The sequence below is a fragment of the Mchenga conophoros genome, linkage group LG3, assembly GCF_057382185.1.
Source record: "Mchenga conophoros isolate Kocher_MC1m ecotype Shallow Benthic linkage group LG3, M_conophoros_male_GT1.1, whole genome shotgun sequence".
Taxonomy (NCBI): Eukaryota; Metazoa; Chordata; class Actinopteri; order Cichliformes; family Cichlidae; genus Mchenga; species Mchenga conophoros.
The window spans coordinates 4,116,532-4,144,500 of NC_140528.1; the positions used below are offsets into that span (position 1 = coordinate 4,116,532).

Consider the following 27,969-nt stretch of genomic DNA (forward strand, 5'->3'; position numbering starts at 1 on the left):
TCAAATGCTGCAGGGTGAAGAACAACAAAGTGCTGACACATGTTTGTGTTTCAAACAGGAAAACCAGCAGAAATAAATCATCTTTGGACAACATGACAGAGATTAGTGAGTTTCCAACTTGCACTTGAATGCAGCACAGACAGATTCTGATGTTCGTGGTTGTAAACGTGTCCTCAAACGCCGCTCTGACTCTTTCCTTCCTGCTCAAAGTTCCTCTTTTCTGAACTTGGTGTTTGTGCCTGACGCTGATCGTCTCCGCGTGGAGCTCCGTGTGAAGGTAACGTTAGCAGTGTGTAATGTTTCCTGGCTAACATCAGCTGTGTGCAGCTCAGTTCCAGCACAAATCTGCCGCTCCATAGTTCACGGTAACGGACTCATGAGGTCGACCGTTAAACGCTCTCCCGCCATTTTGTCTTTGTGCGCGGATGTGTACGTTTTTGTTACCACTGTCATCTCATCAATAGCCTATTTGTAAAAGATCTCTGTTCATAGTTTAGTTGGATTTTAAAACTCTGTAGTTGGACAGTTTTATTTTGGACTGATGCTAAAATTCTTGCTGATTGTTTCTGTCGAGGTTTTGTACTTGACATCCGCCATTTTGGATGTGATAAGCTGTAGAGAGTGCGTCCAAAAAGAGAAACCAGAAAGAGAACCTGTTTTATTAATAACCTCTTGCAAATAGAAGAATATGAAAAAAACAACAACAAATAGGATAAAAACTTTAAATTACTTGAATTTTTAAAATCGTCATCATCTGTTAACACAAATTTGATCATTTCAAATTTTTGTTTTCATTTTCTCTTCCCAGTTACTTCTTTCTCATTCTCTTCATTCTCCTTGTCACCTTACGTCTCACTCCTTAACTGAAGTTATAGTTCTAACATAAGAAGTCCCACCAACGTCCTTTATTTAATCTCTGTGTTGTCACAGTTATTATCATCAGATCAGACATGAGACCCAGACAACAACATAAGTTTACAAGCTAACATCATGTCAGCTAACATTAGACGATAGCATCATAAACTTTAAATTACTTTGCCTCTGATCAACAGTTTGATTACATTCTCACATCACAAGTTTATTTGCTAAGTGTGAGTCTGCCCACATTAGATCCACTTTTCAGCAGGTGGAATAATTTGTAGTACTGCTGTGTTTAGCAGCATGTTTTACAAATTACTGCATTTTGTTTGACTTCCTTGTGAAATCCAACCCCCCCCCCCAATAAAATTACATAAGGTATAAATAAAAGCCAAATAAAAGAAAGAAAAAAAATCCTGCTGGATCTCGGTACCTCCAGGAGCAGCTGGTCAGCTGACCTGAGACTGACACGGTGTGTGGAGATGAAGACGCTCAGAGAGCTAAAGCGGGGCAAGACTGTGAAAGCATTTAGAGACAAACGGCACGAATTTTAAAATGAACTCTAAAAGACACAGGCAGCCAGTGCAGGGAGGCCAGCACAGGGGTTATATGCTCTCTTTTACAAGTTCCTGTTAGGAGTCGTGCAGCAGCATTTTGAACCAGCTGCAGACGTGAGAGCAATGACTGACTGACCCCCACATAAAGTGCGTTACAGTAGTCCAGGTGGGAAGAAATAAAAGCAGAAAGAAAGAAAGAAAAGATTTGCCAGTCGCCTTAAATGATGAAAATTGGACTTCACCAATCAGACTTCACTCTGATTTGGTTCTCCAATTTCAAATCATGTCCAACTTAAAACCAAGATCAGTAACAACAGGTTTAAAATAAACTTCCAGGATTCCCAAATCTACAGAGGAGGACTCACAGGGACCAGTGGGTCCAAACACCAACAACTCGTTTTCTTTTCATTAAAATTTAAAAAGTTTAGAGCCAACCAAGCTTTAATGTCATGAGAGGTTTTATGGAGATGCCACCCTTCTGCTTCAGTGGCAAATGAATTTGGCAGTCATCGGCATAACAATGAAATGAGATCCCATGCCTTCTAAAGATGGAACCCAGAGGCAATAAATACAGTAAAACAAGCAATGGCCCTAAAATTGAACTCTGTGGGACGCCGCATGACAGAGGAGCAGAAGATGATTTGGAACCGAGAAGGCTGACAGAGAAAGTTCTGACAAATAAACCTAACCAATTGAGTGCAGTGCCACCAACAGTTTTGGGAAGGTTAGTTTTAAAATGTATTCCATTACAGATTACAGAATACATGCCCCAAAATGTATTCTGTAACATATTCCATTACGTTACTCGATGAGAGTAACATATTCTGAATACTTTGGATTACTTAACATATTATCATGCTGTTTACAACTACATGAATGTACTACTGCTGTGATTTATTACTATTACTGAAGGTCCGCGGCTCTGAACCGTAGTAAAGGACCTCTGGCTAATACGTCGTGTCGGGCTAGTAGCTGAAAACTAACTTTACTCTGTTGTCTGGGTCAACTTTGCTAGCGAGAGACAGAGAGAGGCGTTGAAAGGCTGCTCCAACGGAATTTATTGTTTCGGAGGAAAACACGAACACAGTGTACAGTCGAGTCTTAATAGCTTACTTACAACTGGGCTCTTCAGGCTCTCTTCTTGGCTGCAGTGGTTATTATTATATTTACATGCTTCCAGCTCCCGTTTCTGCTCGATGACAGCTCGTACTTTTCCTTTTTCTCCCTCCTTGCGCTCACAGACACATAACGGGTATGACGGTCCATTCTCCCTGCAGCACGAACTACACTGCCCATCAAGCTACATTCTTTAGAGCTATACCTGTAGCATTCTGCCTGTTAGCTTAGCACAACAACAACAACAGCAACAACAAAAAGGCGCTCTCTCACCCAGGAAACGCAGAGAGAGAGAGCATCACCCTGTAACCATGGCAACCGTAACACTGCCGCCTGGAACAACAGAACGTAGCTGTCAAACAAAACCCAAACAGTCCTGACCCGCGACAATATGAAACAGTAAAGTACCGCAGTGTAATCCATTTATTTCAACAAAGTAACTGTATTCTGAATACCACCTTTTTAAACGGTAACTGTAACGGAATACAGTTACTCATATTTTGTATTTTAAATACGGCCACCAATACCCACCACATCACTTAATTGAGGAATTAGAGTATTGTGGTCTTCGGTGTCAAAAGCAGCAGTTAGGTCAAGCAAGACAAGAACAACATGGTTACCAGAATCACATGCCAGAAGGATGTCATTAAAAACCCTTAATAATGCAGATTCATTGCTAGGAAGGGTTTAAAACCTGACTGAAAAACCTCAAGGATGCCGTTATCATCTAGTCATCTTTCAGTTGACTAAAAACAATTTTCTCTAAAACCTTGGAAACTAAAGGCAGCTTGGAAATAGGCCTATAATTAGCTAAAACGTTGTGATTAAGGCCAGGTTTCTTAGCCCTTTGAGGTCCTCACCAAGAAAAAAAGCAATGTAATTTTCTTTTTTGCCTTTCTTATTGATTTGGGTGAGTAATAACCACAATCATTTTTTTCAATAGACCCTGTAGTTTTTAAAATATTGATCTGTACCAAACGGTTGAGTGTCATGAAAATACAAGTACATTAGATAATACAGTTGAAAAAAATTAAATAAAGTGCCGAATTAAAATTAAACGAATAACAAAACCTATCCAGGGCATTGGATACAGTTTTCATTCCATCAAAGGACAGTATAATATCAAACAACAAAATACATCGTTTTTTCATCTGCAAATGTGAAAAATGTGCTACAGCACAAAATACTCACATTCAGGCCACTTCTGATTGAATGCTACTGTGCAAAATCATTTTTGTTTTTTTAAAAAAAGAGAAAAAAACAGTGCAAATCAAGCACATCTGCTTGTGGTTTTGGTCATTGGGGTCTTAGGGTGTAGCATTTATTCTGTGGTCTTGGAGAGCTGGATCATGTTAATCAAATTAACACTTAATTTGATTTATCAACAGCAATGGATAAACAATGATTTTATAGCAAATAATCAACATTAATAACATTTAGGTTATGTTAGCATTAGCACCATGAAGGGACAAATCAACTGTTCGGCTGACCACTTTTTAAAAAAAAAAAATTAAATATTTAATTGCACTTTTTTAATGCTGTCAAGTGACATACATCTGTTTAGTAAGTCCTCTAACACTATCATATATCAAAATTATATCTTCCTATCTTAGTTTAATCAAAAACACTGAAAATATGTTGGATGTTTTTTTTTGTTTCTGACTTCCTGTTTGGGAGAGGTATAAGAAGAGCCAACCGTTTACATTCACAGCGCCTTCTGGTGGATTTTTTTGGCATTACAGATGTAAACCAGGCCATCTGTCAGCTCTTTGTTACTTCGGAAACATGGATTAAACAATTTCTCTTCCACGACACAATCCGATAAAAACCGATCTCTTTACCCGTCGGCTTCCTGTGGCTGTCATGCGACTATTGCACTTAATAATACAACAGCTTCTTGCCATTCTTTGTGTGTCTTTTTATCGCTGTGTGACTGTTTTCATGTGAAAGCCTGCTTGCACTAGTACCGCTTGCCACTCGTTCCCAGAATCCTTTGCGCTCTTACCCTGGACTGACGTCACATTTTCAGTCTCTATAATGGCAGTTGTTGATGGATGTGGCTCTGATGCAGCCGTGGTAGCTGCTGATAATCACGATGCTATCAGGTACTGGCAAAAAGGAGGAAATCTGTCTTAGCACATTTGCGCCGCTGTGTGTTTTTGTGGTCTTCTTTTGGAACTATTTCAGTGAGTTTTAGTCGGAGTGCGGTGAAACTTGGTGTTTGGAATCGGTGATAGCTCTGGGAGCTAACTAGCCTTTCTTTAGCCGGTTACATGAAGTCTGTTTGGTTTTGTTTGTTTATGGACTTTTGGGCATTTATGTAACTACTCTTTTAATCATTGCTTGTTTCGTGTGTTTGGTGGTTGTAGAAATGTTTTCTATCAGACTTTAGCAGAGATTTCTGTGGATACCACACATGTCTTTTGCCCCCGGTACGGGAGCGTGGGGCTTATTAAAGTAAATTTGTAAGAATCAGCAATTTATTTAAGCTTTTCTCTCTTTTTCATTTTCTTTTGCTAACTGTGTTTAACAGGAACGTGGTCATTGAGAGCATCACAGTCGGTGCTGCTGTTTCCTGTGTCTGTACAGAGTTTGATCTTCAGCACATGATGTTCGTCTGTCTCTGCATCTGTTTTTCTGACTGCAGCTGTGTTTGGAACATCCAATCCTCCAACACCTCAACTCTGCTGATCCTCTTTGAATCCTGGATCAGGAAGTTGAATATTTGGTCTTTAAGTTTCTGTCTTAAACTCAGTCTTACTTGGAGCTTCATGAGTGCAGCTCCTGTTCAGACAGGTGTTCACAGAGACAGGTATTAATGACCTTCCTGTTCCACATGTGTAAATGTGCACACTGCTGTTTGTGCCATGTGATGCTGCAGGATCTGTTAACATGATGGTAACATCTGTTCTAACAGCAGCTGTCACAGAGTGTTTGTCAAATGGCTCTCTGGCTGTTTCCTTCCTGTTCAAAGTTTACTTTCACTTCCTGAACTTTGTGTCTCTGACTGATGCTGATCGTCTCCGTGTGAAGCTCCGTGTTGAGGTAATGTTAACAGTGTGTAATGTTTCCTGGCTAACATCAGCTGTGTGCAGCTTAGTTCCAGCACAAATTTGCCGCTCCATAGTTCACGGTAACGGACTCACAGCTGGACCAACGAGGCCGAGTGTGTCCGCCATGACCTGTTAGTCTGTGATCAGAGTCTGAATGAGAGCAGGAGCAGAGTTAGCTGATGGTCAGCAGCTGAACTCCGAGTCATTGTTACTTCCTGATGACTGAAGGCAGTTTTTCCTGCCTCCATCAGTCTGTGGAGGAGGTGGAGAGGAGCCCCAGCTCTCCCCTCACTGACTCTCTGACTGTGGCCTGAGCTCGATGGAGAGACTCTGAGTCTTTATACCCACAGACTCACAGAGAGGTCACAGCTGGTTTGATAGATTATTTATCACAGGTGGAGTTTAGACACAGATTAAACACGTAAACGTCTGATTTTATAAAAACTGCATCACAAAGAGTTGGCTCCGCTCCAACAGGAAGTGACATTTCCACCACAGAGAGTCATGTGACTCAGACTGTTTCCTCCAGCAGACGGTTGCCTGCTAACCAGTGTAGAAACCAATGACTGTATAAAAGATGTACGACGCGACCCCGCCTCCTACCATTGTGCAAAAATGAAGCCAAAATATCCCGCTTCTGGAGGCTGCCATCTTGCAAATTTGGAGCCAGAGTCTGCACATTAGTGACTTGAGGTGGAGCGACTGTGTAACGCTCCCGCCCACACACCCGCTGGATGTGACCGCAAACACGCCCCCCTACACTTTCTACGTAGCCCGGCTGCTCGAGTTTTTTTGCTGGTTTACCGCGACTGAGAACTCGTCTAATTAAGGTAAATACAACCATGTCACTGTTATAAAAAAGACACAGCTTATCATCGTATAGTTCTAAAATCACTCTGTTGTTAATTCGTTAGTTAGATTAGCCACTAGCATACGCACTGTGTTGGAGGCTTGTTGCTAGCTAGTTAGCGATGCTACACACCTGCTACTCTTAATAGTCTTCAACACTTATGTTTTTTTATCCATTTTTAGACAGCGATGAGATCAGCTGCACACTCCACAGAGGCCCAGAGTTACTGTTAATATCAAAAATATAATACTGTCCTTTGAGATTTTAACATAAGAGTGTAATGGATCTAAAACTGTTTAAATCTCTAGTCTACAGCCTGGTAACATGGAGACTTTAAAAACATCAGCAGAACGTTTCAGTAGTATAGTCTAATTTGGTCTTTTCATTTAATAATAGAGTCCATATTATATCAACAGCTACATTCACCCTGGAGAGAAACTAGTGAGGGAGACCATCAGGACCAAGCTGGGTTTCCTGCGTCCAGAGGTTTGGAGAAACTTCTTCCCTTTCTTTCATCACAGCTGTCCTGTGCCAGAAGTTCTGTTGACCCACTGAGAGAGTCTTCATTTAAGAAACACCACGAAGACTGAAGCTCATGTTATTGATTGTTACATCCTGTGAGGCTGTGGGAGTGTGTGGGCATGGTGTTGTCTTGCCCCTCCCCTTGTCTCTCTCTGCCCCTGCCTTCTCCTTTAGGACACACCTGCTGCTCATCTGCCCTCGTTTACCACCAATTACCCTCAGAGGTGATATAAGCTGGAGAAGAGCAGTGTGGATGTGGGAGAGGCTTCTGGTGGATTTCCTCTGTGCTGGTTAGTGTGATAGTGATGGCCAAATGAAGCTTTCTGAAGCACTGAAGCTTGTATTGAAAAATGGTTCATTACTCGAAGCTTTTCAACACAGTCCTCTCCGGTGACATCTGGTGGTGAATATTTAGAAGAGCAGCTTGAATCTGCAAAATAAAACGGACTGCTCAATTATCACTGCTCACTCAAGAGTGGAGTTCTCTCCGATATTGGGCCACCGTTCCGTTGCTTTGAACATGTAATTGATTTTGTTTTCTCGATTTCTCGAATGTAATGCGTATTTGCGTAATACATTTTGATCAATAAACTTTCCCTATTTAAACATGCACTATGGTGTGGCCTTTCTTTGCTCATAACTCCTTGATGTTGGTAAATACAATAAGTGAGCAATATATATAATATACATATGAGACTGCACAGCACATTATGGAGTATGCCCCTGCTGTGAAGTCCTGCCTCCATCTACTTGTCATTTAATCACTGGACAGCTGGACAGGTTCATACAAAATATTAGATGAGGCCGATTGTCCTATACATATTTTTGACCTAGGGGTAGGATTGATTGTGAACTGGAAAGGGAAAATGCTTAGGAAGCTGAGTACGGCTGCATCGTTACTGATTTGTAGAATCATTTTGATTCGATACAGGATCCGATTCAATTTGATTGGAATCTGGAAAGTTTTGCCTCAGTCAGAAATATTACAATTCTGGTCATGTATCAGTATATATCCATAATTTCGTATCTATTAAAAGAAAGCTGACACATGTGAGCCTTAATTAGAGATGTAAACAGAGAGTTATGAAACCTGCAGCTGCAGAAGCCAGCGAAGAAAAAAGAGGCAAACACAGCGCGGACCCGACGACACACCAAAATCTGATTCTGACACGTCTGTGTTCACGTTTGTATGCAGAATCCGTAAACCTGCTCCCAGTTACTGTTTTAGCTGTATGGTGTTTGACGACATGTTGTGAGGTTTAACCTGATATGCTGGCGTTTCAGGCATAATAACGTTAATTTACAAATCGACACGGGATTGTAATGAATCAATATCACTTTATTCAATTTAGCATGGATTGTAATCAGAAAAGCGATAATCAAAACCCACCCCTAATCAAGAACTTGCAAAGTAAAAACATGATCTATGTCAGGTAGCCCTTTTGTTATTTACAGTTAAAAAGAGGATTAGTGTTACTGTGCGCTGGCTGAGTCTGTTTCTTTTCTTAGAAATAGTTTCTCCTGCCCTGGAGAAAATCCACTTGCATGGAACAGAAGAGGCTGTGGAGTGCAGGAACTACACTGCAAGCTGGTAGATATGCAGGTATTCCTGGGTCCTGCAGACTATCACCTAACAACAATAAACAAAATGATTTTCTAAACTGTGTAGCAATGTAATGTACGTATAGTGTCAAATACATTGTTGTAGTCTTCATCAGCTTTAATTCACATGGAAGTGTTCCTAAAGTCATGTGCTGTAATGGCATTTCCATTATGAAAACATGATTTTGGACATTTCAGGTTTTTCACTTCGGCAGATAAAATTAATTGAGCAAAATCAACTCAAAATCCCGTGGATGATTCACTTCCTTATATCCGTTTGAATCAGGTACCGAAGCAGTTACGTGCGTAATGAAGCTTCGGACGTCACTGGTCACGTGACTTTTGCCAAACGAAGCAAGCCTCGACACAGTGCTTCTGAACCAGTGTGTTGTTTTTTTCGACACAAGCTCCGGAGCGCCAGCTTCAAGCGGGCCATCACTACTTTCCACCCAATTGATGGCGTTCTACTGCGCCATCAAGTGGACAATTCAAGTGAAGCAGGCTCTGTGATTATAATGATGTGTAAACCTCTAAACTGAATAAATAAATTGTTTTCTTGGTTATTTATCCTGAATATTGTCTCAGTATGTGTGATACAAAAGAGAAAGTGGAAAGTATCAGGACAGCGTTTTGGTATGATTGTGTAACTGTCAGCCTCAGACAGTCAGTCAATACTATAATTCAGATCATAGATCAGTACATTTGCATATTTGTATAACTATAAAAAGAAAGCTGACACTTTCAAGACTATCTATGTCAGATGTCAGATCAGCATCCTGATGTGGCACACCTGTGAGGTGGGATGGATTATCTCAATATGGCAGATGTGCCCACTACCACACATTTGGACTGATTTGTGACCACTGTTTGGGAGGGATGGTTATATTGTGTATCTGGACTGAATTTTAGGTCTCTACGTCCATCCCATGGGGAATGGGAGCAGTAACAAAGGTGTTGCATTTATATTTTTGTTGAGTGTATCTGTGTGACATCAATAAAAGGATCAAGTGCTGCATTATCTTTAGTTACATTGATGTTATTTATTTATGGTGAAACAGTGGTGGAATATCGCTGTTGCCTTCGTATAAATGAAGCGGACATACCTGCGTGGCCGCGATCTAATCATGTTTACATAAAGTAAACCTGCTCCCGAGAAGGTTTACGCTTACGGCTCTGTTGCTATGACAGCAAGTCCCGGATGAGCTTCGGGGAACCGAACGATCCAAGATCACGCGAAATCGTCAACAATCAAATCCAGCTAACTTACTTAGCGAGGTACGAAGAACGGGCCCCAGGTGTGGAGTGGAGCTTGTTGTTGGTGTGTGAAGAAACTGTAAGTTTGCTTTGTTTCCTCCTTTAACAGTTTGTCTTTAGGAACTTTACTGTTTGTTCAGCTCGTGTTTGATTTCTTCACACAACAAACTGTGTGTGTTTGTATTTCCGGTCTCTCCATTAAAGTCAGTGTGTAATGTTTCCTGGCTAACATCAGCTGTGTGCAGCTTAATTCAGCACAAATCTGCCGCTCCATAGTTCACGGTAACGGACTCACAGCTGGACCAACGAGGCCGAGTGTGTCCGCCACTCTGAGCTACGTTCGTGTTTGTGTACTTGTAGTTTGTACTTTGTGAGTTCACTCAGAGCCCACAGAGGACGCAGCGTACGTGATGACGTCACAGCCCTTTACCTCCTTTACTCTCACTGTGATTAATATTTACACACGAGACACCTGCAGAGCTCTGACGCTAAGCTAGCCACACAGCATGCTAACACTAAGCTAACGCTAAGCTAACACGAAGCTAGCCAAGAACCCAGAGTGAGGTTAAAGCTGAGTAAACACTAACCCCAGACCAGGGGCCCGTTCTTCGTACGTCGCTTACTACATCCAAGATCAAATGACACATCCAAGATCAAATCATCGCGCTAACCGTGAGCTCGCTAATCCGGTTCCCCGAACACACCTGCTGTTGACGATTACTACAGCTGGACGCAGGAATGTGACATCACTGGGTGTCGTAAAAGGGGCTACGCATCGATAGTAGAAACATTGATCGGCAACCCGCTGATTGGTCGGCGAAAATGTCCAAGGGGCGTGCTCGGTATTTTCCGGCAGCAGAGCAAGAACTCATGAGTGAGGGATTTCAGGAGTTTCAGAGTTTAATTAAAACGCAAGAGAACACTGCAAAGGCTGCAAAAGCAAGGAGAGAGGGCTGGCAGAAAGTTGCTGACAAATCAAACTCGTAGGTAATTTAATAATAATAATAATGATAATGGATTGGGTTTATATAGCGCTTTCCAAGGCACCCAAAGCGCTTTACGATACCACTATTCATTCACTCCCACATTCACACACTGGTGGAGGCAGCTACGGTTGTAGCCAGGCTGCCATATCGCGCCATCGGCCCCTCTGGCCAACACCAGTAGGCGGTAGGGTAGATCTATCATATGACACTATATTGTCCAATATCATATGGCATTATATTATATTATAATATGTTATATTATATCCCCTTTCACATTAGAGCCACAACAGGACCCACAAGAACATGGGAACAAGTAAAAGTGGAATACAGGAGTATTCTACAGAATGGTAATATTTATCTCTTAGATTGCTTTGCGTCTCTTGGCAAGGTAATACTGGCCTGTAATACTCTGTTAGTTTGTTCATAACAGCAACCAAGAAAAGGGCAGAGGAAAAAAAGACAGGTGGTGGTCCTGCACCCCCTCGTCAACAAGTTGGTTAAGTAAATAATACCCTCACGGGAATATCGATATCTCTCTATGAGCACACTGTCGCGCTGAGCTAAAGGATCCTGTCTGTCCCGCAATATACGCTGAATTCTGAGGACTCTCCTTATCAATCTTGCACCTTCCGCAATGGGTTGGTCGCGTATACGGACAGGACATGGCTGCGACAGGCTTCCCAAATCCACCTTCGCTTTTATAGCCGTGGTCTCTCATCTTGATTACACGAAGTAATTTACAATTACTACTCTGAAATATGAATTACATCTGTAATAATCACATACATGTAATAGAATGTTAATAGTACATTTCCCTTTTTTAGGAAATGACCTGTATGTATCTGTGTGACATCAATAAAAGGATCAAGTGCTGCATTATCTTCAGTTACATTGATGTTATTTATTTATCGCTGTTGCTTTCGTATAAATGAAGCGGACATACCTGCGTGGCCGCGATCTAATCCTGTTTACATAAAGTAAACCTGCTCCCGAGCAGGTTTACGCTGACGGCTCTGTTGCTATGACAGCAAGTCCCGGATGAGCTTCGGGGAACCGAACGATCCAAGATCACGCGAAATCGTCAACAATCTAATCCGGCTAACTTACTTAGCGAGGTACGAAGAACGGGCCCCAGCACCGTGATAAAGTGAGCTGCTGCTGCTGAACTTGAACAGGTAACAAAGTTATGAGCAGTCAGGCTGCAGGTTTCTACCTGTTCATGTTTCTACAGTAGAATCACTTTGAAGTGTCTTTGTGCTGTTTCATCTTTGATTTGTGTTCATAAACACTCAGAGAAACATCACGTGACCTCATCAGGATCTGTGTTGGTGTGTGGGGCTGTACCTCAGCTTTATGTTGTTACATGCTCATTTGTTCATTTTAACATCAAAGTAATGTTTTGAGGAGTAATGAAGTAACGTACTCCATTACTTTTAATCAAAGTGTTCTGTGTAATATGTGTAATAATGACTGTTTTGAGTAATGACCAACACTGATCACAACAAAGAGGAAATGCCTCCAACATGCACAAACATTTGAGCCACAACATGCAGTTAATGTGCACAAATGTCTTTGATATGCTGCTCAGTGATGGTGGTGACTGTCAGAGCAGAGCTACTGAGAATCAATAAGTAATATCAATGATGGGATCAGAATCACTAAATTCTTCTCATCCCTGTCAGTATCATACATGTGCTGTATAATGTGATAAATGTAGAGGTGCTGGCTGTTCTCTCACTCTGCTGTTTAGCTGTAAAGGACGCCTCCCTGCCTTTGTCTCATTCATGACCTTTAATAGTCTCTTCTAACATGCAGAGATCTGTATGATCTGTTTCATAGAGTCTAACCAGCCTGTACAGGTAACAACAACAGTCACTGCATCACTGACACACAAACGTCATCTCTGTCAATAACAACATTCATACATGGAATAAAAACACATCAGTGGATCATTGCTGGAGCTGATGTTTGTGCTCCTGGTGCAAAGGCTCTCAGTTTCCTCCTTGAAATAACATCAGTGGTGGGTCAGCGACATGCTTTCTTTCCCTCTCAGGTTTAAATATCTGGGACTCTCCACCGTTTGGTTTTAGAGCTGAAGAAGCTTCTCAGATGAAACGTCTTCCAGAAACTTAAAGACGTCTCTTTTCTCTCCAAGCTCCTTAGATCACATGACCTGGATGACTGAACCTACAGACATATTGACCTGGTTTCATGGTCACATGACAGGTCAGAGGTCAGCGACTGTAACTCAGTTCCTCCTGTTAATGTGAACTCACTGAGTGTTTGTGGTTTACCTCTCAGACTGACTGAAGATGATGATGGAGGAAGAGGAGGACAGAGCAGAGTCTGCAGGGTCCAGCTGTCCGTCTGTGAGGAGTGACCGGTCCAAAGGTCTAAATCCAAACTTCAGTGGTGAACCTGGAGCAACGAGGTCAGAGAGCTGAACTCACTGAGTAACAGAAATAATTCTGCACTGACATTATAATCAGTGTTGACTCTGGTTGATTGTCTGACTGTGTTTGTGAGCTGAGAGGAAATGAAAATGAGTTTGTAACAAAAATCAGTTTTGTCCAGTTTTCCTGTAAAAAGCTGAACTCTAATCTAAGAGGATGTTACTGACAGGAAACAGCTGCATTATCTGCAGTCTGTGTGATCACAGCTGCTTCAATCATGTTTGTGTCTGCAGAGGTCAGAGGTCACAGTCTGCAGGGTCCAGCTGTCCGTCTGTGAGGAGCGACTGGTCCAAAGGTGAACCTCCAGGCTTCAGTGGTGAACCTGGAGCAACGAGGTCAGAGAGCTGTGATGACTCCTTTACATGTTTGTGTTTCCTGGATAAATATGACCTGAAACATCCTCAGATTGTTACAAAGATTCATTAAAAAGAAAACAATGAAAGAGAAAAGATCCAAATGTTCGACTTGGTCATTTGCTGTTTGAGGACAGTGATGCTCATATCTGTGGGGAAAGTGTGACCTGAGTGGGTTCATGTTTGTCTTTAAAGAACAGAGCTGCTCTGATTCTCTTTGTGTCTGATCTGTTAAACAGTCTGAGAGGTCACACAGAGACCCAGCAGCTAAAGCCTGGATCATACTGGCTGCTGTTACTCCATCAGGACAACACTGAACCACAGTGGTGTGGATGTAGTGGATAAATCCCACCATACTGATGCTCAGAGTTAACCACAGGGAACAAAACCAGATGTTACCTTCAGATTGTGACCTTTGGAGTGGACGATGCAGATTTCAATAGAGAATAAATGTTGTTGTTTTTCAGCTATGAAGAAAGAATCTAATTTTCTGAACTTAAGAATTTATGATGCTGGAAACAACATGGAGACTATAACACAACATTTCCACTGTGTTCATAGAATGAATGTAAAACTGTCAGACATTCATTAAATATGCAAAATGTCTACAGAAGCATCAGAGGGTCAGACGTGAAGCACTCAGTGATTTTGATCAAATGACTCATCAGTTATTGATCTGTACTACACTGATCTACCACGTTAGTAAAGCTGGTGTTCTGGTGGTGGAGGGAGACCTCAGATCATGTTCTGGTTTTGGAGCAGTGATCTGCTGATGTTTCAGTTTGATGAGCTTCTTCAAAATCATCCCTGTCATCACCACTGAAAGGACGTCCATGAAAACAGACTGAAAATTACTGATATGTTCACAATCTGAGAGTTTAAAACTTGACAGACTTGATTCAGATGAAGTTATTTGAGCAGAAACTCCTGGATCTTTATCCTGTGTTGATCTAATCCTTCATGGTTCCTCCACAGAGTGGAGCAGCAGAGCTCAGAGGTTCCCAGTGGTCAGTCTGCCCAGCAGCATCAAACACAGCTGGACTCCATATTTATGGTCTGTACATGTACAACAACTACTTTATTATTAGTATTAATAATAATACATTTATTTATAGGTCCTTTTCAGAACACCAAGGACTCTGTAAACTAAATGACCAAAAGAAAACAAACTTTGAAATCAGACGGTGCAAATGTGATCACAGGGAAATGTTTTAAACATCGAGGCTTTAAACAGAAACCAAAGTGAAACAGTTTGTAGTCGAGATCAGTGGGAATGAAGCTGAATAACTGTTTCTTCAATATCTTTGAGCTCTTAAAAAAGAAAAACTAGCTGAAAGTCTGGCTGCTCTTATGAAAAGTATTTAGAAATTATGGGTCGCTCAACACTGCACAATATAGGAGTTTAAATAAATCTGAAGAATAACTCAAAATCCTACAATCTTACTGAGAAAATCATCGACAGCTAACTATCTTTGTGCCCCCTTTTCCCTGTTCATGCTCTATCGGCCCCCCTGGCTAAACTTTGCTAGATCCGCCCCTGCACAGTTACCAGCCGTCAGCTACGTAGAAAAGGATCCTGGTGTAGAAAGTAATATTAAATAAATTCTAACCACAGCTTATCAAGCTTAAACGTGCTGCTGTTGTTCAGCCGCTGGTTTCCTCTTTCTGGTGCAAAGTGGGCCAAAAACAAACAAGAGAGAAGGACTCGCGACAGAAAAGCCGATCAGCTGATCATTAAGCAGTTTCATGATTGAAGTAGCAGCAGGAGAAGGAGAGAGAGAGGCAGTCGCTCCATATATCGGTTGTTAAGCTTAATGTGGGAATGCTTTACAAACATTCAGAGATGAACTTACACACTTGCTTTACTTCTCTCTGGGAAAACTTCCTCGGAGATGAAATGACGGGTTGTTAGCGAAGCTACAAATACATACAGCCGCTCCATCACGTGAGCACACTGCTCCGACGTGCTACGGTTATGAGCCGAGTTACGCCGTGTCGCAAGTTCTGTGAGGTGCTTTTTTGATATTTAATGGATCAGATTACATTTTTTATTCCTCTCCGTTATCCGATCCAGTAATTTAGGTTAGTATCAGACCGATACGTAATATCTTAATATCTACCTTTAAGACCAGTTGTCTGTATGAGTCACCTGAAACATCTCCAAGTTTCTGGCTTCGATTCTCAACCTGTTGGTAGTTCAGCTCTGAACACCAGTGAAATGTTTCTCCCACTTAAATCACTGCATTCATATGAACAGAATCCATGCTTTGGGATCATGGAGTTGTGGAGAAAGTCTCAGTTAATAAGATAAAGTCAAACCTATAATTGGTAAAGAGTTCGTGGATGATATGCCCCTTGATCGTTCGGAAGTGGATGTTGTGGAGACTGAAGTTCAGAGTGGTGGGTCATTCATAAAGTATTCTGTTCCAGCTGCTGGAGGACAACATCATCACTTTTGTGAAGAATGAGCTGAAGAAGATCCAGAAGGCTCTGAATCCAAATAAGCCCCAGTGCTTGGAGTTTCAGAGGGAAGATGATGAGCAGAGGAGAAACAGCAGAGAGGCATTTGTGAAGATCACAGTGGACTTCCTGAGGAGAATGAAGCAGGAGGAGCTGGCTGACCGTCTGCAGAGCAGTAAGAGGATTTATCTAAAGATTTAAGCTGCTGGATAAATGAGAGACTTGTGACACCAGTGTGTTCAGTCATTTCTCAGTGGGTCAGAAATTGTCATCAGCATTTTGTAAAATGTGATTGTTGAAGTTGTATTATTATTATTATTATTCAGAACTTCCAGCTGCTGTTTGTCATCGTAACCTTAAATCCACCCTGAAGAAGAAGTTCCAGTGTGTGTTTGAGGGCATCGCTATAGCAGGAAACCCAACCCTCCTGAATCAGATCTACACAGAGCTCTACATCACAGAGGGAGGGACTGCAGAGGTCAATGATGAACATGAGGTCAGACAGATGGAAACAGCATCCAGGAAACCAGACAGACCAGAAACAACCATCAGACAAGAAGACATCTTTAAAGCCTCACCTGGAAGAGATGAACCAATCAGAACAGTGCTGACAAAGGGAGTGGCTGGCATTGGGAAAACAGTCTTAACACAGAAATACAGCCTGGACTGGGCTGAAGACAAAGCCAACCAGGACATCCAGTTCATATTTCCATTCACTTTCAGAGAGCTGAATGTGCTGAAAGAGGAAAAGTTCAGCTTGGTGGGACTTGTTCATCGCTTCTTTACTGAAACCAAAGAAGCAGGAATCTGCAGCTTTGAAGACTTCCAGGTTGTGTTCATCTTTGATGGTCTGGATGAGTGTCGACTTCCTCTGGACTTCCACAAAACTACAATCCTAACTGACCCTAGAAAGTCCACCTCAGTGGATGTGCTGCTGATAAACCTCATCAGGGGGAAACTGCTTCCCTCTGCTCGCCTCTGGATAACCACACGACCTGCAGCAGCCAATCAGATCCCTCCTGACTGTGTTGGCATGGTTACAGAGGTCAGAGGGTTCACTGACCCACAGAAGGAGGAGTACTTCAGGAAGAGATTCAGAGATGAGGAGCAGGCCAGCAGGATCATCTCCCACATCAAGAAAGCTCGAAGCCTCCACATCATGTGCCACATCCCAGTCTTCTGCTGGATCACTGCTACAGTTCTGGAGGATGTGCTGGAAACCAGAGAGGGAGGACAGCTGCCCAAGACCCTGACTGAGATGTACATCCACTTCCTGGTGGTTCAGGCCAAAGTGAAGAAGGTCAAGTATGATGGAGGAGCTGAGACAGATCCACACTGGAGTCCAGAGAGCAGGAAGATGATGGAGTCTCTGGGAAAACTGGCTTTTGATCAGCTGCAGAAAGGAAACCTGATCTTCTATGAATCAGACCTGACAGAGTGTGGCATCCATATCAGAGCAGCCTCAGTGTACTCAGGAGTGTTCACACAGATCTTTAAAGAGGAGAGAGGACTGTACCAGCACAAGGTGTTCTGCTTCATCCATCTGAGTGTTCAGGAGTTTCTGGCTGCTCTTCATGTCCATCTGGCCTTCATCAACTCTGGAAAAAATCTTCTTGAACAAAAACAAATAACCTCCAAGAGTTTTAGCTTTTTAAACCAAAAAGAATCTTTTCACCAGAGTGCTGTGAACAAGGCCTTGCAGAGTCCAAATGGACACCTGGACTTGTTCCTCCGCTTCCTCCTGGGTCTTTCACTGCAGACCAATCAGAGTCTCCTACGAGGTCTGCTGACACAGACAGGAAGTAGCTCACAGACCAATAGGAAAACAGTTCAACACATCAAGGAGAAGCTCAGTAAGAATCTGTCTGCAGAGAAAAGCATCAATCTGTTCCACTGTCTGAATGAACTGAATGATCGTTCTCTAGTGGAGGAGATCCAACAATACAGGACTTCAGGAAGTCTCTCCACAGGTAAACTGTCTCCTGCTCAGTGCTCAGCTCTGACCTTCATCTTACTGTCATCAGAAGAAGATCTGGATGAGTTTGACTTTAAGAAATACTCTGCTTCAGAGGAGGCTCTTCTGAGAATGCTGCCAGTGGTCAAAGCCTCCAATAAAGCTCTGTAAGTAAACATGAACTCATTGCTTAAAATCTTATAATCGATAAAAATCTTAAAACCATGGGACATAAATCAGAAATGCTGAGTTCAAAGAACAGTTAAAAAACATAAAAATAGTGAATTAAATGATTATCATTCACTCAGTAAATATTTTTCAGTCCAGCAGGCCGTGTCAGTATTTCTGACACATTTTTGTCTATATCTCTTATCAAAGTACAATCCAGGCCCAGCCAATAAGAACACGAGCTCTGATCCTTCAGCCCCTCTGACAGGTTTATTATTGTCAGCTTGTTCACGTCTCCAAATCCAGCAGTTTGTTTTTTATCTCACTTTCAGTGCACACTCTCCCTTTTTTATTATAAATCTCTGCTGTGACTGTCCTGTTTTCATCCAGGATGGAGGGAAAACTTGGGCTTCATAATTGAAATTGCCACTCAGGTCCTGTTTCTTGACAGTATTCATATCTAACTGTAAGGCTTCCATAACCAGTGTTCCCACAGAATTACAGTGGGTTGTCTCTGGGTCCTCTACAGTTTCTTCCCACTGTCCACAGACATGCAGTTAGATTACCTGGTGATCTAAACTTCATGCAGGTGTGTGTGTGAGAATGGTTGTCTTTCCCTCTGTGGGCTTAGTGGAAGAGACTGGATGGATCTCTGCTTTGTCTTTGATATATCCTGACAGCAAACATTCTCCATGAAGTCTGCATTTCAGCTCATCTCCTTTATACACACCTTTAACAGGAGGAGTTTTATACAGCTAGTGTTTAAAATCCAGTGTTACTCACAGTTAAATAGCATAACAATCACTGAATTAGTAAGATTTTCTAAAATAATTGTTTTAGTTAATATTGTATGATAGTGTACACAGAAGTATTAGCTCAGTGGGCAGAGTGGTCGCCCCATGATCATAAGGTCAGGGGTCGAATCCACCGAACAGCTACCTTGATGGTACCCCTGAGCAAGGTACCATCAAGGTACCAATCGTGTGCACTGGACTGGTAGCACTCATAGTGTCATAGGTTTTGTTTGTTTTTTTTTGTTTTTTTAAAAGGTTCAACATATAAACAAATTTCATTTGATCACATATATTGTTTTTTGTTTTGTTTTTTCCCTTTCTCTCTCAGACTGAGCAGCTGTAACGTCTCAGAGGAAGGCTGTGAAAAGTTGTTGTCAGTGGTCAGCTCCCAGTCCTGTAGTCTGAGAGAGCTGGACCTGAGTACCAACATCCTGAAGGCTTCAGCAGTAAAGCTTCTTTCTGTTGCAGTGGAGAGTCCACACGCCAAACTGAATATTCTGAGGTCAGATCAATTTGTATTCTGTTTAGTTCTGTTTGTTTATATGTTTGATGTTTGGTTTTGTTTATATCAACTAACAAAAATAATCAATTATTTAACCAGTAAAGGTAAACTTTATCCAGTTATCCTTGTTTCATAGCATTTTTATTAATTTCTAAGTTAAAGTGAAGCTTTACTAACCTGCTCAGCACAAGACAATAAGCTATTGCACCCTGATTACACTTTAACATCAATCTTTATTCATGTTTTTATCTTCAGACTTAACATCTGTGAACTCTCAGAGGGAAACTGTGAAGCTCTGTCCTCAGTTCTCAGCTCGCAGTCCTCTAGTCTGACAGAGCTGGACCTGAGTATCAGAAAGCTGCAGGATTCAGGAGTGAAGCTTCTGTCTGCTGGACTACAACGTTTAAACTGTGAACTGAATACTCTGAGGTCAGATCAGAAAACAGTTTGTTGTTAGAATTATTCAATTATTTAAGTTCATACATATGATGTTGTTTCTTAGTATGTTTATGTTTCCTCTAAAAATAGAAAGTCAAGATTTAATGTTGTGAAATGTATTAACAAACTCTACATGAGTATTTGTTGTATAGACTGTCTTTTATTTTTCAGACTGAGTGGCTGTAACCTATCAGAGAGAAGCTGTGAAGCTCTGTCCTCAGTCCTCAGCTCCCAGTCCTCCAGTCTGAGAGAGCTGGACCTGAGTAACTCTGACCTGCAGGATTCAGGAGTGAAGCTTCTGTCTGCTGGACTAAAGAGTTCACAGTGTGCAGTGGAAACTCTCAGGTCAGGATTCAAACTTTTCCACAGATGATCATTTGAAATGTGACTTATATTATTGTATAAACAGGTAACCTTTATACAGCTGTCAAGTGAACTTTTATTTACATTTGAGTGGATAATTGGACTCTGAATTACTTATTACAATATGGCAGCCTCGCTTCTGTCTGTCCCAGGGCAGCTGTGGCTACAACTGTAGTTGCCTCCACCAGTGTGTGAATGTGAGAGTGAATGAATAGTGGCATTGTAAAGCACTTTAAGGGCTTTAATAATAAATGCAATCCATTATTATTATTATTATTATTAAAATATTATTAAAATATTAAAATTCACCATTTATATTTAGATTTCAAGTTAATGATTTATTAAACATGTTTGTGGTTGTAACAGTAAAAAATATAACTTTTTCTACTCATATAGTTTTTTGTCTGATTTTAGGTCAATTGTGTTAATACAGTTTGTCAAAATGAAAACATAACTATAAATTCAGACACGTGAGGTTGTGCTGAAAAGAATGATACCAAACAAGGCAAAGTAAATAGTTTTTAAAGGTGGAATATAGAGGTCAAAACAAAAGTAGTTAAAAATGGCCAATTATACCCTGGACCCCAGAGGGTTGAACTTTTTTTAAAGTAACACAATAGTTACTTTTCAAGTAATTAATTACTTTTAGTAACTTACAATATTTTAACTCTAAGTAACTATGTAGAGTTAACTATAGTTAGTAGTATAGTTACTAGTTACTTCTTGGTAACTACTAACTATAATTACTTGTTCAAAGTCACTTGCCCAACACTGATCCCAAACCATCTCCACTGGGTTTAGGTCAGGTGACTGTATCATCACTACAGACCGAATAAATCAGCTGAACTTGGAAGTCTGCCTCCGTGTTCTTTAACCGGAGCACACTCACCGTACCTGGCCACTCTAAATCAGCTAAACTCTTGGAGACAACACTTTGTCCACTTTATTTAGATACAGCGGCACCTCTGAAGCAAAGTGTTGTCCATTCTTCAAATTTCTATCCCTGGATAAATGAAAATACTCAAAATTTCAGGAGATATTCTGTCAAGTTAGAACGTTTATGGAAGGCTTCCAAGCTTGAGGTTCATCGAGTACATCTCAAGGAATCAATATCCTCACTTAACGACATGATAAAAAAGCTGGAACTGAATATTTTTCAAATCTAATGGCTTCAGAAAAGAACAATCCCAAAGTATTATTTGATACAATTATGAAAATTGTCTCTCCTGATATTCCTCGTGTACCAGTCTATACTAAATCTGATTATAATGAATCTTTGAACGAACTTGGAAAAAACAGTTGCAGAACAACTTATCGACTTTCTGGAGAAAAACAGTGTTCTGGACATTTTCCAGTCTGGTTTCTGTAAACTGTCCTCCACTGAGATGGCTTAACTTAAAGTGTGTGGTGACATTCTGATGGCAGCAGACTCTGGAGAGTGCACTGAGTTGGATCTCTCCTCTGCTTTTGATACTGTTGATCACAGCATCATGATAAAAAGGCTGAAGGACTTGTTCAGGATTACTGGTGTTGCTTCAAAATGGTTTGTCATATCTACTGTATCTGAGAGATCTTTGACTGTCTGTATGAATCATGTGTTGTCTGAAACATCCGTTCTGCCTTCTGGGGTACCTCAAGGATCTGTTTTAGGCCCGATTCTCTTTTTGGTTTATATACGTCCTCTAGGCCACAGGTGACAAACGCCAGGCCTCGAGGGCTGGTGTCCTGCAGTTTTTAGATGTTTCCTTGATCCATCACATCTGATTTAAATGGTTAAATTCCTCCTCAACACGTCCTGAAGTTCTCCAGAGGCCTGGTAATGAATTTGATTCAGGTGTGCTGACCCAGGGTTAGACCTAAAACCTGCAGGACACCGGCCCTCGAGGCCTGGAGTTCCCCACCCCTGCTCTAGGCCAAATTATCAGATATTACAATAATATTTCTTATCATCTCTACGCTGATGACATTCAGACATTAAGTTATACTGTTCTTTCAAAGATTCTCAGTTTGATACATTTTCTTGTTTAAATTATTGTCTTTTAGGAATCAAATAATTGTGAAACTTCAACTTTCTCCAGTTTAATACGGATAAAACAGAAACTTTGATCATTGCTCCTGATCACATGTCTTCAGAAATTAGGCAGCAGATCAGTTTTTAGGTCCTTCCATTAAATCGAGTCTCAGAAACTTAGGTGTTATTTTCGACAGTTCAATGTTGCTTGAGAAACTCTCTAAACAACTGTTTCAAAACTGTTTTTATCATCTAAGAAACATTTCTAAACTCAGACTGGTGTCAAAGGCAGAACTTGAGATGATTCTTCATGCTTTTATCTCTTCTCACTTGGATTATTGTAATGGTCTTTTTACTTGTCTCAACAAATCAGCTCTGGAGCTTCACACTGTACAGAATGCTGCGGCGAGACTTTTAACTGGCACAAACAAGAGGTCACACATTACTCCAGTTTTGGCTTCTCTTCATTGGTTGCCACTAAATTTTAGGGTTCATTTTAACATTATACTCATAACTTTTAGAGCTGTACATGTTGAAGCTCCTCAGTGCATCGCTGACCTGTTGAAACCTCATGTTTCATACCGAGCACTTAGGTCTTTAGGTCAGAGGTCACTGTTGGTCCCACGGATTCGGTTCAACACACGTGGAGATCGAGCTTTTCAGGCACCGAGGCTGTGGAACTCCCTGCTGTTATCTTTATGCTGTCTAGACTCCACTGACTCTTTGAAAAAGCAGCTGAAGACATTTCTATACAAACGAGATTATGTGCTATATAAATATATTCTACTTACTTACATAATAAATGGTAAATGGCCTGCATTTGTATAGCGCTTTTCTAGTCCATAGCACCCCAAAGCGCTTTACACTACATTCAGTCATCCACCCGTTCACACACACATTCACACACTGGCGATGGCAAGCTACATTGTAGCCACAGCTGCCCTGGGGCGCACTGACAGAGGCAAGGCTGCCGGACACAGGCGCCACCGGGCCCTCTGACCACCACCAGTAGGCAAACATGGGGTTAGTATCTTGCCCAAGGATATTTGGCATGCAGCCAGGGTGCAGCCTGGGATCGAACCACCGACCTTCTGATTAGTGGCTGACCTGCTCTGCCACCTGAGCTACAGCCACCCATTTGAATAATAGTTCATTTATGAATATTTTTTTATTAAAATATTTATTTTCTTTACTTTATCACCCAATTAAATTATAATTCTGTAAATAAGGGTGATAGTGTGGCCTGTGTAGGTTGTCTTCAGGTTCTCTGCTTCCTCCCACAGTCCAAAAACATGCATGCTGGGTTAACTGGAGTGATTGTGAGCATAAATGCATAAGTGTTTACCTGGCTACATCACCGTGGTTACTGATGCTGAACCTATAACCTGGTCTGGATCAGGTTATATTCAGAGTGTGTGTTTTAAAATTGACTGAAGTGCCTCGTTTTCGCTGAGCCTTTCATTTACAGAAAGCTTTAAGTGCGATATAGATTCAGTCATATCTGACTAATGTCAGTGAGTGAGGCCGAGCTGTAAAGTCACATTTCTGCTAATTAGCACACCAGCTAACTAGCACACCGGCTATCTAGCAAACCAGCTAAGTAGCAGACCAGCTGACTAGCGAACTGGCTAACTAGCACACTGGCTAACTAGGACACCAGCTGACTAGCGAACTGGCTAACTAGCATACCAGCTAACTAGCACACCAGCTGACTAGCGAACCGGCTAAATAGCACACCGGCTAACTAGCACACCAGCTAACTAGCAGACCAGCTAACTGCAGCCACAGGCTGAAGGACGATTAAATGTAGTGGAGATATCAGGGATTACACTGGTGTGTCCGATTCACTCTTTAGCACTCCAGTCACTCTGGTGTGTCAGCCAGAGCACCACTGAAGGCCCAGCGTGTGGAATAAGGAGCTTAAGGTTTGGTTTGAGGCACTTTATTCTTTCACTGATTGATTCTTGTGGCTGTGATCACGTGTGTGGTTTCTTACAAAAAGGAAGTACACAATACAAATACATGACAAATAAGATGAATAGATAAGATACATATCCAGTTATATGCATACGTCAGTATAGCTAACATAACCATATATAAGGTCAAAGATCACAGTACTATAATGCAGTAATGTTAAACACAAAGGTGTATATCTACATAAACCTAACCTATCAGTGATCAGGGTACTGTAGTATACTTCTACTACTTACACTATACAAACTAAACTGCATTAGTGTGACTTTAAGTTACCATCAGTACAGACGAACTGATGGTAGTTGGACAAAATAAAGGCTTTGCAATTACTGTGAAGGGCTTCCGGTTAAAGTAAGATCAGCTGATTACCTCATAACAAATTGTTTGCTATAGAATGCAGCTCCCACTCTTCATTAATATCATGTACTGTAACTCCCGGGTCTACAGAGAGACCAACAGCTGGTGCACGTTGTAACGCTGTGGCTGTCGTAGTCTCTCCTTTTTCTACAGCTCATGTGTTCTTCTTGTGATGGTGCGTCTTGAGGGAGGATCATACATGCGGTCATTTGTTGATCCTAAGAACGTTCCTCAGACCGACTTCTTCAACAACACTAATCGGCCTGAAGTTTGTAGCTACTCACTTCACTCTGGCGTCTGTTAGCTTGTCTTTCTTTGGTTTATCTTGACTCCTCCCACTAGCTGAATCTACGTAGTCTGCCCAAGCCTCCCAACTCTGTTTGTTTGGGTGGTTTGTTTGCTGCCATCAACAGCGTGTAATGCATTTAAGTGATACTTCAGACATGAAGTACTCCGACGATAAAAAACTCAACTTTGCTTAAAAATAACTTTAGTTGTATCAACACTGCCCTCTGGAATAATTAGACTTTGGTGACAAACTGATGTGATCTCCATGTTTCCTTTGTTGGACTGTGGGCGAGTGTCAGAACTGAATGTACTGAGTGACATGTAGAGTTTAAATATGTGTCAGTTCCAGTTTTAGAGTTCTAAAGTGCAGCTATCATGTTAGGAATATGTTAGGAATAGACAGTAACACTGAGCACACTGAGGTCAAATCTTTATTAATCCAGTTCATCTGTAGGCCGAGCTCAGTCCATCCATTTAGTGAAATGATGTTTAAAGGTCTCCTTGTTCTGTGAGCGTGCACAGATCCTGAAGTAGAAAGCCTGGGTTACAGAGAAATGATCATCACTGTGATGATGCTCATCATCTCTGACTGGGATTTGTTGTTTTGTCAAAGCAGCAAAGAAAGCCTGGCTATGTTGGACTGGGTGTGGAAGCAGCTCCCAGTTTGAGTTCAGGGCCCTATTTCAGAAAGCCGGTTTAGAAAACTCAGAGTGAAAAACGATACTCAGGGTTGAGTAACCCCGAATTGTCCAACTCGGAATATTCGGTTTCAGAAAGGCTGATAACAAGTAGTTCAATCAACGCGGAATTGCTTTAGCCCCAAGTTAAGTGCGCGCACGAGGATACATAAAGCCCTGATTAGTGGAGCACAGATTAAGCGAGTCACCATGGAGACGGAGGGAAAGAAGGCGCGGTCAATGTATTTTACAGCGCTTGAGGCCGAAATTCTGATGGCAGCATATGCCGATAACATGCAAATTTTGCAGAAAAAAAGTAACACAGCCTCAGCTGCAAAAGAAAGGGAGCATGCATGGCAAAACATAGCCAACAGAGTCAATGCATGAGTGTTAATTTAAACATTGATCTAGGGATTTCCACCCATTTAACACGTTATTTATTATATTTTATTTTTTATTTTATACATTTTATTTTGTGATGTGATGTGAGCGCAGGTGCAACCCAACAGGCCCCAAACGTTCCTGGCAGCAAGTAAAAATGAAATATAAAAATATAGTCCAAACAGGTAAGGTGTAATTGTATTATGAGCCATAGTGCTTGGTCTGTTTGTCCTATGTAAATCAATTGCAGTTAGAGGCTACATTAATTTTCTTTCTGTAGGCACGTATTGAAATTATCTGAGCACATTACAAGTACATATTTGCTTACTCTGTATGCTCAAATGTGACCCGTTATGGCCACTAGAAAAAAAGCGGAGGCCCGAAAAACAGGTGGGGGTCCTCCACCACCACCACTCACAGAGGCTGGCCACTTGGCTTCCACATTTGTGATAATGTTGGCAGCATCACATATGATCTTCACAGTGCAGAGAACACAAATTAGCATCCATTACTATAATGAAATAATTTGTTAGTTTGAAATGCTACAGGGAACTATGTACCTGTACATTAATGCTGTGGAAAGACTTCCTGTTCACATAGTCTCCTTCATTTACTGAAGGAGCAATGATTGGAGTGTGAGTGCCATCTATACAGCCAATCACGCCTGGGAACCCTGAAAATAAATGTAAAATTTAAGTAGTAGTTCAAGTATCACCACATCATGAATTAAGTTTTGTTCATCCTGATACCTGCAATTTTGTGGAATCCCTCTTTGATAAATCTTGTGGGTCTATGACCGGGGAACACCACAAACGAGTACAGGAGATGTTTCAGTGCAACTGTAACATTCCTGACTGCCCGACAGACGGTAGCCTTGGAAACGTGCTCAGCGTCATCAATATTACACAGGAAGCTCCCGTTTGCAAAAAACCAAAGTGCAATACAAATAATATGTACAGAACTGAGAGAATGTCCGCGATGTGTCACATGAGCAATATTAGGCCTGAGGATGTTATTCAAATAAATTATAGATTGTGCTGACAAACGGTAACGTTCACACAGAAAATCATCAAGAAATGATAAAATGTCCAAACACGCTCTAATCACTCTCTCCCGGCGGAGAGCTCTGCGGAGAATTTGGGCTTCAACATCTACTGGCTCTTCAAGGAAGGGGCACGCCATGTCTGACACTTCCTACAGTCAGGTTTCTGACAAAGAGGCGGAGAACGTCAGGGTTAGTTGAAGTAAACCTGCTAGGGGGCAGGTTAGCTTCACGGAGTGTGTTGTCATAGTGACTCACTCAAAATTAATCTAAACTCGCTTTGTGAAACTGAAAACCCAGAGTTTTCGTTAACTCAGGGTATACTTACTCAGAGTTTGCCCTAAACCGGCTTCCTGAAATAGGGTCCAGGAGACAGACATCCTCTCTACTTTGAAGATCAGCTTCAAACTTTCCTTTTTGATAAAACTTATAGTTCGAGCTGGATCAGGTGACCCTGAACCATCCCTGAGTTATGCTGCCATAGAGATGGATAACAGACGGATTGTTGTTTTGTGTGTCTGCATGAGTGCGCATGCGCCAACCAGCGTGCAGCCTGTTACAGTCGCTCCTGCTTTTCTCTTAGTTTAGCTCTTTTTTCTTATGTATTCTTTTTTTTTTTTTTTCTGACTTGTATTAAATAATTTCCCCCAGGGATCAATAAAGTATTCTGATTCTGATTCTGATTCTGCAGTCTGTCAGGCTGTCTGATCACAGAGGAAGGCTGTACTTCTCTGGCCTCAGCTCTGAGCTCCAACCCCTCCCATCTGAGAGAGCTGGACCTGAGCTACAATCATCCAGGTTATTCAGGAATTAAGCAGCTGGAGACTGGACTGAAGGATCCAGGCTGGAGACTGGACACTCTCAGGTATGGAGAGAATGTCTGATAGAGGAGGAAGAGCTGGAAACATTTTCTGTGTCCTTCACTCACTTCCTGTTTGTTTCCTGCAGATGAGACA

The 27,969-nt window shown here is 41.5% G+C and overlaps 2 protein-coding genes across 2 annotated transcripts in view; both read left to right on the forward strand.

The window, feature by feature from the left end:
* Positions 1 to 27,969, forward strand: part of LOC146577017 (protein NLRC3-like) — a 543,118-nt gene that overhangs the window by 467,963 nt on the left and 47,186 nt on the right. The window lies entirely within an intron of this gene.
* On the forward strand, positions 190 to 27,923 carry LOC146577031 (protein NLRC3-like). Its single transcript, XM_085268152.1, has 10 exons — positions 190 to 277; positions 13,100 to 13,229; positions 13,485 to 13,586; positions 14,580 to 14,658; positions 16,035 to 16,239; positions 16,391 to 18,185; positions 19,309 to 19,482; positions 19,738 to 19,911; positions 20,092 to 20,265; positions 27,705 to 27,923. Exons 2-10 carry the CDS (start codon positions 13,111 to 13,113, stop codon positions 27,895 to 27,897), a joined length of 3,015 nt encoding a protein of 1,004 aa, XP_085124278.1. The 5' UTR covers positions 190 to 277; positions 13,100 to 13,110; the 3' UTR covers positions 27,898 to 27,923.